The 12,490-nt window shown below is 58.0% G+C and overlaps 1 protein-coding gene across 3 annotated transcripts; it reads left to right on the top strand.

The window, feature by feature from the left end:
• The first annotated feature begins 323 nt into the window (after positions 1-323).
• XIRP1 (xin actin binding repeat containing 1) lies at positions 324-8,857 on the top strand. 3 transcript variants are annotated; one of them, XM_031469988.2, is made up of 3 exons: positions 324-385; positions 3,325-6,679; positions 7,107-7,170. In XM_031469988.2, the coding sequence occupies exons 2-3, from the start codon at positions 3,329-3,331 to the stop codon at positions 7,113-7,115; spliced, it is 3,360 nt and encodes a 1,119-aa protein (XP_031325848.2). In that variant the 5' UTR covers positions 324-385; positions 3,325-3,328; the 3' UTR covers positions 7,116-7,170. The 3 variants fall into 3 exon arrangements, with proteins under 3 accessions (XP_031325848.2, XP_010973107.3, XP_010973108.3); XM_010974805.3 differs by having other exon boundaries at positions 3,325-8,857; XM_010974806.3 differs by having other exon boundaries at positions 327-385; positions 3,328-8,857.
• Positions 8,858-12,490: the final 3,633 nt, after the last annotated feature.

The following is a 12,490-nucleotide window of genomic DNA, read 5'->3' on the forward strand; positions in this document are numbered from 1 at the left end:
TGGCTGAGTCACTGACCTCCATCCTCAGATCAGACTCGGATGAATGAAGCTCTCCCCCTCACTCTGCTCCCCCTCCTCAGCAGAAAGGACATGTAACCGATGCCCCGGATGGACAAGTAACTTCCACAGGCCCTAAAAATAACTGAACCACTTCATACTCTGAACTTAGCCTCCCCTACCCGCCCCTACCTTGGCCCACCCCCTAGCCAGCCAGATAAAAGCAGCTGCCCGAGCTGGCAGGGGACAGAGACCCAGAGCCAGGGCAGCGAGAAAGCATCTGACAGAGTCAGCAGAGCAAGACTCGCCTCCAACAAGAGGAACGACAGACCCTTAGGCCAAACCTGCCACAGACCCCAAGCCCCCAACAGACAAGCAGGACCCTCAGGTGAGTAACCTGCCCCTGTGTCTCTTCATGGCAGGGCTGGCTCTCCAGGCGGGGATCCCCTCCGGACCCGCTCGGGGTAGCGTGTTTTAGGGGAGGCTGACGGGGGGAAGGGGGTACCGAGTATCTGGAGGCAGGGGAGTGGAGGGGCCTGATACAAAGATTCCACGAGAAGTTAAGGGAGAGTTACATGAGCCCCTGAGAGCTCTCAGAGTGGCTGCCACAGGCCTGAGGCCTGCAGAGGGACAGGTTCTAGCCGGCCTGGCATAATACAGAAAGGCTTTCAGGAAGAAATGGCCTGGAGTTGTGACTTTTAAAATACAGGTATGGAGCTCCTCAGGCTCCATGGCTTCTTCCCAGGGAAGCCCCAGCTAGGCCCAGTGTCTGGGAGAAAGCGGACAGAGGACGGGGGGAGGACGTGGGGGTTGGAGGGTGGTAAGCAGGCCCGACTCTGCACTGCCAGGACAAGCCCCGTGCCCCACTGTTGTGGGTGAAAGTCCTGGCATATCTGGCCCCAGGAATGTCCCCCCAGGGCTGGCCTGAGCCCAGCTCCCCACATACCATGGCCTTGGGCCTGCGATGGCATACAGACCACCGTCTTGCCCAGTGGGAAAGCCCTTGGGGAAGACCTGCGGGGCACAAGGTGGGGAGACTAGATCTGAGTCTGGTGGCTGGGCCAAGAACGAGCAGACCTGGAGGCAAAAGCGGGGGTCGCCCTGAGAGGCTGGCCCAGCCCTAGGAGGACAAGCTCTGGGACACTCCTTAGGGCTCAGGCCCTTGCCCTAAGTCTGGTTCCAGTTCTGAATTCTGCCCTTGCCTTGCCCCTGTCCCTGCCCCTGAGAAACTGAAGCCCCAGGGGTCCCAGGCCAGGCAGGGGTGGGCTGGGAAGGTCTTGCCACTGCTTGGCAGAGTCTCCTGGGTCAGCTCCTTCCCCTCTTGGGGCCTGTTTCCCCATCTGAACCCTGAGGGGGTTGGGCTCAGAGATCTCGGAGGGTCCTCAGGGCTGCCATCCCTGGACTCCGTGACTCTGATGACTTGTGACCACAGCAGGGATTCTGGAGATTCCTGGGGGCGGGGGTGGGGTGGAGCTGGTGGCCTGTACATGCCATCTGCTCAGGCCACACTGGTGACAGGACAGGAAGGACATGGGGACAGTCAAAGTTTGCCTTTGGCAGGGGGCCCTCAACAGAACTCGGAAACTCAAGGAACCACCTAGAACTTGTGATGAGACTCAGGCTGCTGGCTTTAGAGTTCACACTCCTTGGGGCTCTGATGCCTTTGGTGGACATGCTGGGGTGGAGGTGAGGCAAGCAGGGCTCAGTTTCCCCCTCTTCTGAGGTAGCCATGAGGAGGAAGGCCTTCCCCCACCCCCAGGTCCCTTCGGCCAGGGGAGGGTTCTTCCGGCAGGTCAGGGGCCTGACACCAGCTCAGGAGGCAGAGGGCAGGGTCAGGGAGCCTGGGTCAGAGAAGGAGATGAGGTGGGTAGGGTGCCCAGGGTCCCACTGGCTGAGTCTGACCTCCCTCCCGAGCCCAGAGCTGCTGTGCTGAGGCCAGGACCTCGGCTATATTTAGCACTGAGTGTGGAGCAGAGCAGTGGGTCAGGGGCAGCAAGAGGGGAGGACATGCTTCTCATTCTTTCCCTACTGGCCTCTGGGGACTGTTAGTACACCTGTCACAAGACAGATAAGACACAGAAGACAGAGACCAGAGAAGGGCTTGAGCAGAGGGAGGCCGTGGGGTGGGGGGAGGCAGTGTTTTCGTGGAAGCTGGACACAGAGGGAGGAAAAAGAGGGGCGCAGAAGACTGGCCAGCTGCACACAGTTGGGGATGAGGCTCCCTGAGCAAGGGGGTGGGGCCATCCCTGAAGGAAGGCCCTCGGTCCCTCTGCCTCCCCTCCTTGTAGGTGTCACCCTCACACCCTCTTGGGGTGCCTGCTGGGGAACAGACGGACACCACAGCTACTCAGAAAGCATCACACTCCCTACCTATAAGGTGTAGGAACCCCGAGCCAGCACTGCCTGCCGCTCATTCACCAAGATCTGACTCTGGGCCTCAGTTTCCTCATCTTTTTTTTTTTTTTAATTGAAGTCAATTACAATGTGTCAATCTCTGGTGGTTTCCTCATCTTTTTTTTTAATATATATATATATATAAACATTTTTTATTTCCTCATCTTTAATTAAGAGTGGTCAGGCCAGAAGAAACTTGAGGTGCCTCTAGCTCAGATCTTCTGAGTCTTGGCACAGAAAACCCCTACCTAGAATTCAGAATCAGGCTCTGCCTAACCAGGAGATACCTGGTGAACAGCTGGCCCTCCCTCAGACTTGACTGCTTCCACTATAGCACGGGTTGCTGGCCCCTGCTTTGCCTCCCTGGGTTGGAGGGTGAATGGAGAGCCAGGAACTAAAGGCTGGGCAGGTTCCCGGGTGAAAGTGACAAGCACGCCCTCTGGTGTTAAGAAAGGAATTTCCTCTCCATGGGAAATAGTCACCAGTCTAGGGACCCACCTGTCACTGGCTGGAGATCCCTTAAGTCAGAATTCCCCCAGGCCACTCTCCTGGAAGTCTGCCAGGGAAAAACTGATTTTAGCAAAGGCAGGCGAGGATGGGGCATGTCCAGCTTGCCCACTGGAGGTTTGGGCATCCCTTGTGGGGCTGAAGGACAGAGCTTCAGACAGCAGTATCCTGCTTGCTCCCTAGGAACCCAGGTGATTCTGGGGAAGTAGGGACCAGCCTGATGGATGACTCCATATGCCCTAAGTTCAAGACTTGTCACACATCAACCATGCTGGTGGCAGGGTGAGACCCAGGTGAGGTCTGGAAAGGGAGGAGGTCTCTAAGCACATGCCCCTGGGCCCTGCCTCCTGCCATTTCTCCGAGCAAACAGCCCCCATCTCACCTAAGGCCCCCAGCCCCATCCTCATCTCTGCCCCCTCTCCTCAGAAGGATGGCCGACGCCCAGACACAGGTGGCCCCCACATCAACCGTCCCAGTGGCAACTGCAGAGGACCTGCCCCTCCCTCCACCACCTGCCCTGGAGGATCGGCCAACCCCGCCACCCAAAGAGTCCTTCTCCAAGTTCCACCAGCAGCGGCAAGCTAGCGAGCTCCGCCGCCTCTACAAGCACATCCACCCTGAGCTCCGCAAGAATCTGGCAGAGGCTGTGGCTGAAGACCTGGCTGAAGTCCTGGGTTCTGAGGAGCCCACCGAGGGTGACGTCCAGTGCATGCGTTGGATCTTTGAGAACTGGCGGCTGGATGCCATTGGGGACCGTGAGAAGCCACCTGCCAAGGAGCCCGTGCCTGGAGGCAGTGTGCAGGCCACCTCCCGGAAGTTTGAGGAAGGCTCCTTTGCCAACAGTATAGACCAGGAGCCAGCCGGACCCCGGCCATCCAGAGGGGACGTTCGTGCAGCCCGCTGGCTGTTTGAGACAAAGCCTCTGGATGAGCTGACAGGCCAGGCCAAGACAGCGGAGGCTACAGTGAGGGAGCCTGCAGCCAGCGGAGATGTCCAGGGTACCAGGATGCTCTTTGAAACACGACCGCTAGACCGCCTGGGCTCCCGCCCCTCTACCCAGGAGCAGAGCCCCTTGGAGCTGCGTTCGGAGATCCAGGAGCTGAAGGGCGATGTGAAAAAGACTGTGAAGCTGTTTCAAACGGAGCCGCTGTGTGCCATCCAGGATGCAGAGGGCACCATCCATGAGGTCAAGGCCGCCTGCCGAGAGGAGATCCAAAGCAATGCGGTGAGGTCTGCCCGTTGGCTCTTCGAGACCCAACCTCTGGATGCCATCAACCGGGATCCTAGCCAGGTGCGGGTGATCCGAGGGATCTCCCTGGAGGAGGCTGCCCGGCCCGATGTCAGCGCTACTCGCTGGATCTTTGAGACACAGCCCCTGGATGCCATCCGGGAGATCTTGGTGGACGAGAAGGACTTCCAGCCATCCCCAGACCTTATCCCTCCTGGCCCAGATGTACAGCAGCAGCGGCATCTGTTTGAGACCCGAGCATTAGACACTCTAAAGGGGGAAGAAGAGTCTGGAGCAGAGGCCCCACCCAAAGAGGAAGTGGTTCCTGGTGATGTCCGCTCCACCCTATGGCTATTTGAGACAAAGCCCCTGGACACACTCAAAGACAAAGTCCAAGTGGGTCACCTGCAGCGGGTGGGTTCCCCGGAAGGTGAGGGGTTCATGTATGAACATCTACCCAGTGATAGCTCCTCAGCACTGTCCCTCTCTCAGAGTGCCCCCCAGAAGGATGGGGTGAAGGGAGATGTGAAGGCCTTCAAGAACCTTTTTGAGACCCTTCCCCTGGACAGCATTGGGCAGGGTGAAGCTTTGGCCCATGGGAATGTAAGCAGAGCAGAAGGAACTGATTCTGCCGGGCAGTCTCAGGACACAGGATCCCCAGTTTACGCCATGCAGGATGGCAAAGGCCACCTCCATGCCCTGACTTCTGTCAGCAGAGAGCAGGTAGTTGGAGGTGATGTGCAGGGCTACAGGTGGATGTTTGAGACACAGCCCCTGGACCAACTAGGAAGAAGCCCCAGTACTGTTGACGTGGTACGCGGCATCACCCGACAGGAAGTAGTGGCTGGAGATGTGGGCACTGCCCGGTGGCTCTTTGAGACCCAGCCCCTGGAGGTAATCCACCAACAGGAGCAGCAGGAACGGCGGGAAGAAGAAGGAAAGCCTCAGGGAGGCCCTCAGCCTGATGCATCCCCCAAGGGTGATGTGCAGACCATCCGATGGTTGTTTGAGACATGCCCGATGAGTGAGTTGGCCGAGAAGCAGGGGTCAGAGGTCACAGATCCCACAACGAGGGCCAAGGCACAGTCCTGCACCTGGATGTTCACACCCCAAACCCCGGACAGGCCAGAAGGCTCCAGGGAGCAGCACCTTCGGGTTAGCCAGGTCCAGATGGGGGAAAGACAGACAGACAGGCATGTCTTTGAGACTGAGCCTCTGCAGGCCTCAGGCCGTCCCTGTGGAAGACGGCTTGTGCGCTACTGCAGCAGAGTGGACATCCCTTCAGGGCAGGTGTCTCGTCAGAAGGAGGTTTTCCAGGCCCTGGAGGCAGGCAAGAGGGAAGATCAGGAGTCCAGGGTAATCCCTGAGCCCATCCCAGCGGGCTCTGTGCACAAGTTCACCTGGCTCTTTGAGAACTGCCCCATGGGATCCCTGGCAGCTGAAAGCATCCGAGGCGGCAACCTCCAGGAAGAGCAGCCCATGGGCCCCTCAGGTGACGGGGCGCTGGAGAGGCAGGAGACTGCAGCTGAGGGGACCCTGCGGACTCTGCACGCCACGCCTGGCATCCTGCACCACGGAGGCATCCTCATGGAGGCCCGAGGGCCAGGGGAGCTCTGCCTTGCCAAGTACGTGCTCCCAGGCCCAGGGCAGGGGGGCCCCCATGTACGGAAGGAGGAGCTGGTGTCTGGAGAGCTTCCCAGGATCATCCGCCAAGTGCTGCGCAGGCCAGATGTGGACCAGCAAGGGCTGCTGGTGCAGGAGGACCCAGTGGGCCAGCTTCGACTCAAGCCACTGAAGCTGCCAGCACCAGGCAGCAATGGAAATGTGGAAGACATGGATCCTGAGTTCCAGCAGTTGCTGGCTTGTGGCCTTGGGACCTCGGTGGCAAGGACAGGGCTACTGATGCAGGAGACAGAGCAGGGCCTGGTTGCACTGACGGCCTACTCCCTGCAGCCCCGGTTAACCAGCAGGGCCCCCGAGAGGAGCAGTGTGCAGCTGCTGGCCAGCTGCATAGACAAAGGAGACCTCAGTAGCCTGCACAGTCTGCGGTGGGAGCCACCAGCTGACTCAAGTCCAGTGCTGGCCAGTGAAGGTACCCAGAGGCTGCCCCTGACTGACAGCATCATCCATGTTCCCCCACTGGACACAAACATGGGAATGGGGCATCTGAGAGGGCCAGGGGTCACCCCCTGTCCCCCACAGGCCACTAAGGCAGTCCCTCAGGCTGGAGAAGAAAAGCAGGAAAGGAGGTGCACTGGGCAGAAAGGCATGGCAGCTTTGGGAAAGTTGAACGGAGCCACGACTATGCCCCCAGAGACCGGGGCCCCAGACCTCCAGGCCGCCATGCAGAGTCTGCGGATGGCAACAACTGAAACCCAAAGCCTGCACCAGCAAGTTCAGAGCAAGAACAAGCAGGGCTCCGCCCTTGGAGCCGCCTCTATGCCCTTCCAGGGTGGGTTTCTGCAAGCACCGGCCACGGCCATTGGGACTGCCCAGAACAACATCAGGCCTCTGGCTGGAGGCGACCCCAGGATCCCAGCAGCCCCCAGAAAGGTCAGTGGGGAACAGAAAGCACTGCCTAGAGGGCTGTCTGGGGGGTGGGTAACTATTCAGGATGGCATCTACACTGCTCACCCCGTGAGGACCTCTGACCCGCCCGGGGGTATCCGAGCTTCTGAGAGAGAACCCCTGCCAAGGAGCAGGGAGTCTGCCCCCTCAGCCCAGGCTCTCGGCCCACTCCCGGAAGACCCAGGTCAGGGTCTTGGGCCTGGGCAAGAGGAGCCTGGGGGCCACACACAGAAGGCCTGGGGGCCTCCAGAGAAGGTGATGGCAGGACTTGGCCCAGGGGGCCTCCAAGCTGCAGAGAACACCTTGAAGGCTGCCCCTTTAGCCCACCACATTCTGGCCTCTGGGCCTCAGGCTGCAGGTGCCAACATGCATTCCCATAATGCTTCTGTTCCTCCTCCTCCTCCTCTCCCAGCTGCTGTGACAGGACCTGATTTCCCAGCACAAGGCGGCCATGATGAGGACACCACCCACCAGGCCTCCAAGCCCCAGCAGGACCCTCTTCTCCACTCCCACAGCAGCCCTGCTGGCCAAAGAAGTCCTGGGGAATCACAGGCAAAGACCCTGAAACTGGAGCCCACCACACCCCCAAGGAAGAAGCCCCAGCTGCCCCCTAAACCTGCACACCTAAGCCAGATCCCCCTTCCTCACTGGTTATCCAAGCCCTCAGCCCTCTCTCCCAGCTCCTCTAAGGAAATAGGACAAGGAAAACACAAACAGGGTGAAGCTGGTACAGCCAACCATGATCCTCAGCCAACCAAAGTCCCCACTATTGCAGGCCAGGGCCCAGTATCTCTGGCTGGATGCTCCACTGGACAGAGCCATCCCAGCCCCCAACATGGCCCTAGCATTATGGCTTCCAGGCCCACCAAGAGTCAGGCTCCAGGCAGCAGTGACCAGAGCCCCAAGCCCCACAAGCTCTTAGCTCTCAGCAGTGACCTCACCTCACTGCAACAGGGCCCCAGCTTCCCAGAAGAGAAGTGCATGGATGGTTCCCAGCAAGGGGCCCCTGAGAGCCCCAAGATTCTGCAGGGAAGCCAGCAAGAGCTCCAGGGCCTCCTGAGCCAGGTGCAGGCCCTGGAGAAGGAGGCTGAAAGCACTGTGGACGTGCAGGCGCTGAGAAGGCTCTTTGAGGCTGTGTCCCAGCTGAGAAGGGCCCCCCAGGCTCCTGCTGTTCCCTGCAAGCCTGAGGTCTCAGTGGAGCAGGCCTTTGGGGAGCTGACAAAAGTCAGCACAGAGGTTGCCCGGCTGAAGGAACAGACCCTAGCCAGGCTGATGGACATTGAGGAGGCTGTGCACAAGGCCCTCAGCTCCATGTCTAGCCTCCAGCCAGGGGCTAACACCAGAGGTCATTCCCAGGCGACCCCAAAGGACCACGGTGCCCGCAAGATCAGTGTTACAGATAGCAGTAGAGACAAACCTGACTATACAGGCCAGGAGATCAGGGTTCAAACTGCAGTCAAGAGCCAAAAGGAGGTGACATGCCATTCTGAGGTCCAGCATCAAGCCAAGGTCAGAAATCACACAGAAGCCAGAAGTCAAGCAGCCCTGACCACCGCTCGCACCAGAAGTCTGGAGACACTGAGAGAAGATTCCGGCCTCCCTCGAGTGTTACCTCCCAGCAGAGATTCACCCTCCTCCTCAAGCTTCATTTCCATCCAGTCAGCCACAAGGAAGCTTCCAGAAGCTCCCAGCCCCAGAGGCAGCCCGGAAATATCAGTGAAAAGTGCACACCTCACCCAGGTTGTGGGCCAGGCTCAGCTTTACCAGAAGGGTGTCCAGGACAAGGCTGGGAAAAAAGAGGTCACCCAGTGCTCTGGACAGCCCGAGCCTGTCCCTACCTCAGCCAGCTCCCTGCCCACCAGGCGGCAGAAGAGCGTTCTGGAGCTGCAGACCAGGCCGGGAGGCTCCCAGTGCCACGGAGCCACAAGAACGGTGACTGAACAGTACGAGAGTGTGGACCAGTGCGGGAACACGGCGCTCACATCACCCACCATGGTCACTGAGCCTACAGAGTCCCTGAGGGGCCCAGGCCCCCACCCCGGACTCCATGCCTCCCCCTTGATGCGACAGTTCCTGCGCAGCCCCGCCGGGCTCAGCGGGGGCCTGGCAGAAGCCGGGATGGTGCGCGTGCCCTGTGGCCACTCGCAGCCAGCGGCCCAGTGAGCCGCTCCGCCTCCCGCCACGGCCTTCCACCCATCCCCAGCGCCTGAGGACGGAGGTGGGTCCCTACCTCTCACACAGATGAGAGGACCAAGAAGAAAGGGCAGCTTCCGAGACTTGTGGGCAGTGTCCCTTTTGTCGGCGGGTTTCTTGAAAAAGGGGGAAGGAAAAGTTGAGATGGCGCGCCTGAGGAGCCGGAGCACAGGAGCTCGCGGCGACGTCATACGTGCAGACGCATGCGCTCCTTGCACAGGCTTGGCCCGCGCGGCGACACGAGCGCACCCGCAGGAAGGAGCCCCCCCACCCCCGCGAGTGACCCTCTACTTCAGCCTTTATTTCTTTTATTATGAGTCTAATGTTCTCAGTCTTCTGCCCCTTCACTGCTGGAGAGGATAGGGCTGGTTGGATCCAGGCCCCTTCATCACTATCTCCAATGTCCAGCGGCTCATCCTGGCAGCCCAAAGATCACAGGGAAAAGGCCAGCGATCAGCAGTGTCCCTAGAAGCTAAAGGTACTGCCTCTCCACTCCTACTGCCCCTCACTTTGCACCCCAAATGGGAAGGATAGAGTCTGAATAAACCCAAGTTTTAGTCTCTCCTCTTCGTGTCTATTTGTGCGGATGTCCCAGAGTCTGGGTCCTCACTGTGGGGGAAAAACAGCCACACCTCCAGGTGCTCCTTTTTCCCAGCCGCAAAAGTGTTGGAAGGCTCTAAAAAGCCACACCTTCTACCATCTTGCTGGGAACCAGAAAGGCCTGCCCATCCCCTGTTCTCCTTGCTCCCCAAGCCCCATACATACACACACTGCTGCCTCTCTATCTCTGATTTCCCTCCTGGAGGTTCTCAGGCAGCATCCTGGAGTGAAATCTGAACAGATTCCTGCTCCAGAGTGGACGAATGGCCCAGCCAGGCCTGGGAAGGAGGGAGGGTGACAAGCCAATAGAACTCCAGTAGCCAAGATGGCTGGACCACTTCCTTCGGGTCTGGCCAGGTGCAATGTGCAGAGCAGGGGTTCCTGGGAAGGGAAGAGCATAGATCCTGGCCTAGGAAGTCAGAATGACTTGGTGAAGGGTCCTTTCAACACTCTCAAAAATTATTGAGCGCCTGCTGCATGCCAGGCCTGTAATAGGCAGCAGGGACCCAGAGGTGAGGTCTAATGGGGTCATGCTCTCAGGGACCTGACTTTCTAGGATGAAAAGGCAGAGAGACCATGAGTAAACAGGAAAAATCCGATCAGGAATAACGGCTGTACACCTGACTAGGTACATCTGCCACTCTAGGGTAGGGGTCTTAAAACATGATGATGTGACAGTGATGGGGGTTGCCTTAGAGAATGTGACCAAGGCAGACCTCTGCAAAGGGAAAAAAAAAAATTCACCTAAGATCTGAATAACAAAGAGCCAGTTATGGGAAAAATTAGGGGGAAGTCCCTGCTAGGCAGCGGGACAAGCACCTGCAAAAACCCAGAGGTGGGAGTAAGTGTAGTTCCTGGATTTCTTAGATACCCTTCCATATAAGAAGGGGGTTTACCAACTACGACTGTCCACTCCTCTCACACATACACACATCCTGTCCCCCACAAGGTTAGGTGGGAACATGCCCACACTTTGCTTCAGTTGAACAGGTAGGCTTCCATCCCACCAGCAGCCAAGGGCTCAGCCCTCCATCCCCCTCCCAGGCCCCTAATTGCCTGCTCCACTGACATTCCCCTAGGGCAGCAGAGTCTGAGCTGGAAGCAGCCTGTCCCCTGGAAGACTGTGGTGTGTGAGAGCAATTAAGATAGCAAATCTACCTACCTGGGCTTGTTACACACCTTGCTATCACCCCCTCACCACATGTCCCTGCCCTCTGTGGAATCTCACTTGATTACAGGGCCCAGCAGCTTATAGCATGACTGTTCCCAGTGTTCTCATTTGTAAAGTGGGCACAATTATAGTGCCTACTATTGTGAAGATTACGTGAACTAATATGTGTAAAGTGTTTGGAGCTAAGCCCAGCATCTGGAACTCAAGGATGTTCACTTTTAGTATTGTAATTATTAGTTTTACTGTATCTCTTTTCTCACCTCCAGGTGGAGTCCCTGTCTTGGTCATCTCAGTGTCCTTACTGCTTATCACAAGTGCCTAGAAGCACTGCATAAATGTCAAATAAATGAACCCATAGATAAGTAAAATGATGGAGTGAATTCACTGATTCAGCTAACTAACATTTATTGAGCACCTACTTCGTGACAGGTTCCATCCAGGGTGCTGAGAATAGAGATGAACATGGCAGAATTTATTCCTGACCTCATGGAACTTAAAGAGGACAGTATATTATAAGCAGATAAGTTTAGAAGGGAGCGATAATGCAAAGGAAACAAAAACAAGGTCAGTCCACGAGAAAAGGGTTGGCAGTTACTTTAGCTTTGGTGGGTGGATAAGGCATCCCTGGGGAAGTGACCTGAATGACAAAGGAGCCAGTACTAACGCCTGGAGGTGGCGGCCTAGGAGGAAGAGTGGGGAGAGGTTGGTGTGCGGATGCTGAGCGCGCCAGCAGGCAACTCGCACCAGGGAGAGCAGCGGCCGCTTGGTGACGCCTCGCCCAGTGCCCTGTACACCTGCTGTCACACCTACCTCTAAGGCCTAGGTGCTGCCTCTCCTCCAGCCGGGGAAGGGGTGGGCCTTGAAGCTGCGGCGGGAGGCGGAGCGTGCGACGCCCAGACTCCGCCCCGGAGCCGGGGGGGGGAGGGGGGCGTGTTCCCGTCCTCCGTCGCCAAGGTGACGATGACGTCACAGGGGCCGCAGGGTTCGGAACATTTCGGGCGGCGGCAGCTGTTGCTAAGAAACGCGGGACAGGCGCGCAGCCAGCGGCCGGCTCCGCGAGGCAGACGCCGGACGCCAGTACGCGCCGTCCTGGCCGGCCCTTGCTCGGAGCCTCCCTCCCGGATTCCAGAAGGATGCCGGTTCCGGCCCTCACCCTTGTCGCGGCCTCGCCCGGCACCGTCCTGCCTGCCGGGCGCCTTCTCCCTTCTCCTAAATTTCTGTCACTGCCTCTGCGTCCCAAGTGTGTCTACCAGTCCTGGCCGCAGGTCATCATCCACTCCCCTTTCCTGGACCACTGCCATAGCCTCCTAAGTGGCCTTCCTCCCTTTGCCCTGTCTTTACAGTCTGTCATCCACCTGGCACCTAAAGACGGTGAAGAGTTTACCAGACCAAGTCACTTGTGTATAATACCCTTCACCGTCTTCCCAGCCCACCCAGTCTGAAATCTAAATCTTCTCAGCGGCCTGTATGACTAGAATGACTTGCCTCTACCTTCCTCTCCAACTTCTTTGCCCCACTCTCCTCACCCACATCCCTCTAGTTACACTGGCCTCCCAGATCTTCACTGAACGCACCAAGCTGATTCCTGTTTCAGCGCCTTTGCACTTGCTGTACCCTCTGCCTGGAAGTCTTTTCTCCCAGATCTTTAGTGGCTGGGTTCCTTCTCACTCAGATTCCAGTTCAAAGCCTATCTCTCTAGAAAGGCCTTTCCTGATGCATACCTTCCCTGCCTCGCCCACCTATCCCAGCACTACCCCCACCCACCCCAATCAAAAAGAAACCTTCCTCCAAGTTATCGTGCTGTTTTTTGTTTTCCTGAGGGAGGACCTATC

This window comes from Camelus dromedarius, chromosome 17, assembly GCF_036321535.1.
Source record: "Camelus dromedarius isolate mCamDro1 chromosome 17, mCamDro1.pat, whole genome shotgun sequence".
In the NCBI taxonomy this organism is placed as follows: domain Eukaryota; kingdom Metazoa; phylum Chordata; class Mammalia; order Artiodactyla; family Camelidae; genus Camelus; species Camelus dromedarius.